Raw genomic sequence first — 6,310 nt, forward strand, 5'->3', positions numbered from 1 at the left:
TCAATTTTTCAGACTAACAATGATCAGAAAAATGCATCACAAACTGGCAGCTGTTAACTCAAGTTAATTTGCACTTCATCGCTAAAACTCTATCAATCATATTCCAACCCGATCTTACTCATTAAACTCAAGTTTTGTCCTCCTACTACACATTGCAAAATTGCCATACAAGCAAGCTACCTCTACCCATCCATCCGACAGGAACATCATCTGAAAATGAATTGCAATTCAAACTAGAAATTTTTTAGAATTATCGGCTCATGTGTCAATTAGCACCGGACCACCGACCAGCCAGACGAGGGCGGGCGACGCTCACCGGAGCGTCGCCGACCCTGGTGAGCCGTCAACCCTCGGCGAGGTCGGCCTTCTTCGGTCGAGCCTCGCCAGCAGCTAGGCGAGGCTCGACCAGCCTCGCCGGTCGCCAGGCAGGGCTAGGCGAGCCTCGACCTACCTCACCGATCGCTAGGCAGGGCTAGGCGAGCCTCGCCCAATCGCCCGACAAGGCTCGCCTCGGCCACCGCGAGGCTCGCCCAAGCCCCGCCGTGGCCGCCGACCTTGCCGGGCTGAGCGAGGCCGACCTCGCCAATGGCCGGGCTTGCCTCCGGCGAGCTCACTGGACCGGCAACCGGCGGCGGGCGGTGGCGGACGGCGGCGGGCGGTGGTGGACGACAATGATTGTGATCGAGCGATTTTTGTGAGAGAGACTTCGTGCGGGAGAAGACAAAAGAGAAAGATTTTTGTGAGAGAGAGACTTCGTGCGAGAGAAGACAGAAGAGAAAGGGCACTTCAAATGCGATGGGCGAGAGAAGGACCCGGCTCTAGGTAGAGCCACGTGGCGACATATGTTGCATCCTGATTGGGCGGGTGCACGGTGACGTGAAGCGCCCAACTCACCTAATATTTTCTCAGAGTGAGGGTGTGGGGACTTCTGTTTTTAACTAAAAAATAAATAAATAACATTAAAAAGTAATTTTGAAAAATAAAAATATCAAATGTTGAATAATGATAAATTTTGATTATTTGTAGAAGATCATGGATTTATTTAAATAAATTAATTCTAATTTCTTATTAATCATTAGTTTCATTAATAATTTTTGTTAAAGTCAAAAACACGTTTCCAAATATAGATACACATTAATTATGAATATGTTTTTCAAATTTTTAATATTTTTAATTAATTATATTTATTTAATATACAACGTGTCTTAACGTATCAAAATTTTCTATTTTTGAAAAATAACGTGTCGTATCGTATCATGTCGCATGTCTGTGCTACTTAACTTCCAAATTCCAATAATTAGCCATTGTGGTTTGCGGAAGCTGCAAGTCTTGGGACTAAGTGCAGTAGGCAAGTGATTTTGTTGACTAAGGCGGTGGTTAAGTGAAACAATATTTCGTAAATCAATTGCTAAAAATGATTAATCAATAAAAATCATTTACGATCAAGAAAATATGCCTATTTAAAAATTACAAAAATGAATTTCCCAATTTGACAAAGGGAAAATATTTTCCTGAAAATTAATTTCTCCAAAAAATTTGTCTTCATCGTGAAATGAAATTGTTCTAGAAACAACACACCCTAAGTTCATATCAATTCACATCTTAACTAATCTTGAAACATCATGAATATATACTTCTACAACCTAATATGTCATACGTAAAGAAATAAAGATGTTTGAAAATTTCATGCTCCACTACTTGGAACGAGTTTTAGAGACCATGCAACCGCCTTCAAGAACAAATGGCTATGGCATGATTTAGGCTGCTCACTAAATATGTTTGCAGGGCAGTAAAAGTTCTCCATCTAAGAAACGCGCAATACCAGCGTGCTTGAAGATTGCAAACAGCGCTATATTTTTTATTACATTGAAAATAGAAAAATAAAAGAATTGCAAGCTGTTCCTCCTCTCATCTTGCCATTTCAATGAATCTAAAACCACATCTCAAACAAGGCCTCTCGGCCAGAAAACGTTAACCACACTGTGAGAGGAGCGGTCCGATTGTTTGAGTACACTTATACATCACCTATTGGAATTGCAAATAAAACCAGCAAAAGGAAAGATGATTTTAGTTTTTCAAACCACACCAACACACTTGTTGTAGAAACTTCTATCTATACAAGCAAAGAGTTCCTCATTATGGGATGGATGCTGGACATAGGCTTAACCAGCCTCGGACAGACCCTCTTGAACCAGAGCAGAGTCCTAAAACAGAAGAATGCTTCTTGTCATTACAAAATGATACATCAAAAGAAAACAGAGGAACTTAGAGCATCCTGAATCCCAGAAATTCAGTATAGAAGTACAGATAATTTCATCAAATAAAAAGGGGTAAGCGATTTCACAGAAGCCTGGTTCATCATCAGACCCAAATGGTACTGTGATATTTTGGACCAATCTAGCTCTAGCAAATACCTATTGAAAACTTAACGATTCTTATGCATAAGACCAGATAGGAGAAAGACTGGCAATAAACATTAACAGGAGTTTACCATGTTTTCCTTGTTCTCAACAGTGTCCTCTTCAGGTAAATGCTTATTTTGACCTGTGAACAAGGGAAGATGACTTAAATTTGCTTCGTATATGCAATAACTTAAAGCTATAGTAGGTCTGAAGATTTCTCACCTTCTTCAGCAGCCAATTTTCTTTCTAGCTTCTTTGCCTTTTCTTTGTTGAGTTCTTGTTTAACTGACTTCTGGGGCTTCTTCTGCAAGTTTCGAGTTTCTCTGTCTTTGAAGGTCTTGGAGTTAGCCGAATTCCTACTGACAGGTTCTCTAATCTTAGTGGCAGCTTTGGGCTTGGAGTCCTTGGCTGATTCTGCTACTGGGGAAGTTTGAGCAGATTCATTGTTCAAAGACTTAGGTTTGAGCTTCCTAGCCCCCGTCACTGAAACAGAGCTATGGACATCATCATCAGATGCTCTAGTTTCCCCTTCTGGCTCCTGAGAACAGGTTTGAGACACTTGCATCTGCTCTATACTCTCCGCAATATTGTAAGTTTCAAATAACTCCTTCAGTGATTCTCCAAATTCAGCAAGATTGTGACGTTGTGCATAAGATTTGAGCTCTTCCCGCATTTTCTGAACGGGCTGCAAATTTGGGAATCAACAAACAAGGTCAATTTTGTCAGAATTATCTACACATGTCTCTGATTGTCCATCCAGAAGAAGAAAACCTTGATCAGTGCAAGCTACTGTGTGAAGATGCAGTGTTTTACTCTACATTAAAGTGTGTTTCTTCTGGCAGGATGCAATTGTCCCAATCAAAGAAGATGATAGACATGACCAATAATAATACATAGTCAAAATTATGTTTCCTTAAAAAAAAGTCCCCGACTGAAATCTGCAGCTTTATGGTATGCAGTCACCTGGTGCTTACCATAAAGCTGCAGATTGAAGAAATCACTTCTTCTTCTTCTTCTATTGCTGTCCACTGTGCAAATTATCTAGTCCCAGATTATCAGATTGGAAAAGAGGTTGCACGCATCAGTTATGACAAAGCGTCATTGGACAAGTTGCATTCATATATCAATAAAGCATCAAGCGCAGTGCAAGGGTCACATGGCCTAAAATGAACCTCAGTTACAGGATTCATTAAAGAGACCTTGGCAGAAATTATTGGTCCTAATCAAAAGAATATCTGAAAATCCTTATATGACCAAATGACACAAGATGGCATACCTCACATCCAGCCTCAGAAGCGAGTTTGAAAAAGCCGAGAGAAATAGAGTGCTTGTTATCAGATTCAGAGAGACCAATCTGCGATAGCCAATACGATGTTGAAGCAAGAAGATTGTACTTCTTCCGCACAGACGACCGGGAGACGCTAGAGAGTGGTGTTTCATTCTTTGCTTGACTATTCCCAGGTCTCCTCACTCTTGCCTCGGAGATCGGAGTCACGTTGCCACCCAATTTCGGAGCTGGATTCACACTGGACTTAGCAGGGATGGAAAGCCTTCTAGGTGGCTTTGCAGATTTCTCCTTCCCAGAGAGATCAAGAATGCCCATGCTTTTACTCACTGAGGGTGAGCATCTTGTCCTAAACACAGTGCAATTGCAGCGACATCACTAAGCAGTTTACATACATGGAGCGCCCATTTTAGCAATACTTACCACAGTTGACGCCTATTAAAATGTCTTAATCAGCATTACATGAACCAGTCAAGATTTCTAACAAACAAAAGAGAGTCGATAATCAAAGTATCAAGTTTACAAACTGACTCATTAAACGCTTAATCAGTACATGTAACTTAAGCGCCCAGAAAAATCACACGAACCCTGTCTGAATAAAGGCAAGTCCTCAGGCACCATTAAATTATACCATCTCATGCAATATACTCCCCCACCCTTTCAATCTGCTCAATCTAACATTGTAACTTAAAACCCTCCTCCATCATCGCGACAAGCACAACTGCAATTCCAGAACACACTGCGGCACACAGGCCCCCACACGGCATACACATCCAGCGCTCCATTCGCAAACGAGGTAAACTCCAAGATCAAACAATCCTGCTCACGACCAACAAAGCCTCCGTACCCTCGCGCAAACCGACGCAAACTGTGCATCCTACAGACCGAAACAAGCAAAAACAAATGATAGCTCGCTCGATCTTCGCACGTGACGAACGCGATCGACTCGGTCCGATTCCGGAAAATCAATCAAGCACTCACTCACGCATACACACAGATGCCCTAAACTATCGGCTGAAGAACAGAAAACTGTCAAAGCCCCCAACAGGAAAAGGAGAGGAGATTAAGGGGAAACCAACCTCCGAGACGAAGAAGAGCTCGCCGCCACCTCCTGCTTCTCCTCCTTCGGCTTCGCGGCCGATCGCAGCCCGTAGCGGAGCAGCTTCGGCTTCCCTGAAGAAGAAGAAGAACAAACTCGCTACCATCACCAACCGACGCAAGGATAGAGAGGGGACAAAAAAAAAAAAAACAGAGAAGGATCGCCGAGAAACGCCGCGATTCGACTTCACCGCCGTCGCGAAAACACGAGAGAGAGAGATCACCGGAACCGGCGGATTGTTCCTTGGCGGCCTCTTCCATGTCCGATGTCTTCCCCTCTCCTCGCCGGCGAGCCTCCGATCCGATCTTCTCCTTCACTCCGGCGGTACTGAGGAACGATCGCGTCTCTTTCTCTCTTTCTCTCTCTTCTGCTGCTTGGGAGGTTTCAAGGAGCGGTTTCTTATACAACTCGCTCCAGAACTACCCAAACGGGAAAAAAAAAAAAGTGATCAAATTAATTTTTAAAAAAATTAAGAAAGGAAAACGTTCTTTTCTATTTTCGGGCGGGAAATTTTCGGCCTCCCTGTCGAAACCGCTTCGGACGGCCGTGACGTGAGCTCGCCCGCTTTTGCCCCCCCAAGGCCAATCCACTGCCGACACGTGTGAAATGACACAGGGAGTAAGTGTGACGGCCTGAGGATGGGATTAACGGATAAATCTTTGGACTGCTGGAGCTTGAATGGGGCCCAAGTGCCGTTTCGGTCGCGGGCCCAGGAAGGGGAAAAAGCTCCGCGGAAAATTCGAAATTCGAATTTCGAAACGCACGGCCGTTGAGGACTTTTTCTTCTCCGTGGGTCGGTCAGACAGCCGTTGGATTGGAACTAGGGTTCAGAGTTTTTGGTTAGCTTGCGGTTCTTGGGCCCCGTTTGAGGGCGTCGGCTTGTTCTAGGCCCATTTCGGCCCGTGATGTCTCCACTTGTCGGCGCACAAATTCATACACCGCGGGACACCGTCCTCAACGGGCCAAATTTTTCCCAAAGCCTAGCGAAACCAGGAGCCGAAGGGAATATACTAATGCTGTCAAAATGGTCCATATACCCATATTTTAACTCAAAGTTATGGAAGTGGATCACAAATGAGTCACTTAAAATTAAATATGATAATTAATGGGTTATAATTTTTTTTAAAAAAACCTACAATATATGGATTTTAAAATGAATCTATTTAGTCGGTGTTTGGTTTAGTTTTTCTCAGAGATTTTAGGGAAATGTAAATGAGTAAGATCCTTTTGAAAAATACAAAAACTATGTGGTAAAATATGCTTTTAGAAACAACTCGAGAGAAAGTCTATTCGGTAGAAAAACATTTAAAAAGTCCCTTTAGATGACTAATTTAAGCTTTATAATTTTTATTTTGTTTGAAATTGAAAAAATTAATTTATGCAACTTTTTAAATTTAAATATTGATAACAATGTTAAATATATGTATTAACAAATTTATAGATTAAAAAATAAAATTTCTGTTTTTTTTTTTTGGTTTTCATTTTTTTTTGGCTAAAATATTCAAATGGAAAAAATTCATATCA

At 42.2% G+C, this 6,310-nt stretch overlaps 1 protein-coding gene across 1 annotated transcript; it reads right to left on the bottom strand.

Annotated features, from left to right (window-relative positions):
• Nucleotides 1-1,805: 1,805 nt before the first annotated feature.
• On the bottom strand, nucleotides 1,806-4,035 carry LOC120290183. Its single transcript, XM_039305925.1, has 4 exons — nucleotides 3,679-4,035; nucleotides 2,625-3,087; nucleotides 2,492-2,544; nucleotides 1,806-2,204 (listed from the first exon to the last, which is right to left on the bottom strand). The coding sequence occupies exons 1-4, from the start codon at nucleotides 4,003-4,005 to the stop codon at nucleotides 2,163-2,165; spliced, it is 885 nt and encodes a 294-aa protein (XP_039161859.1). The 5' UTR covers nucleotides 4,006-4,035; the 3' UTR covers nucleotides 1,806-2,162.
• Between the last annotated feature and the right edge of the window lie 2,275 nt (nucleotides 4,036-6,310).

This window comes from Eucalyptus grandis, chromosome 2, assembly GCF_016545825.1.
Source record: "Eucalyptus grandis isolate ANBG69807.140 chromosome 2, ASM1654582v1, whole genome shotgun sequence".
Taxonomy (NCBI): domain Eukaryota; kingdom Viridiplantae; phylum Streptophyta; class Magnoliopsida; order Myrtales; family Myrtaceae; genus Eucalyptus; species Eucalyptus grandis.

Bases quoted from the DNA above. Each gene is read 5' to 3' on its own strand.
- LOC120290183 (XM_039305925.1), bottom strand. From the start codon at position 4,005: ATGGGCATTCTTGATCTCTCTGGGAAGGAGAAATCTGCAAAGCCACCT. The intron at 2,545-2,624 runs GTGAGAAATCTT...CCTTGTTCACAG, and splicing joins AAAATTGGCTGCTGAAGAAG to GTCAAAATAAGCATTTACCT. The intron at 2,205-2,491 runs GTAAACTCCTGT...CTTCTGTTTTAG, and splicing joins TTGAGAACAAGGAAAACATG to GACTCTGCTCTGGTTCAAGA.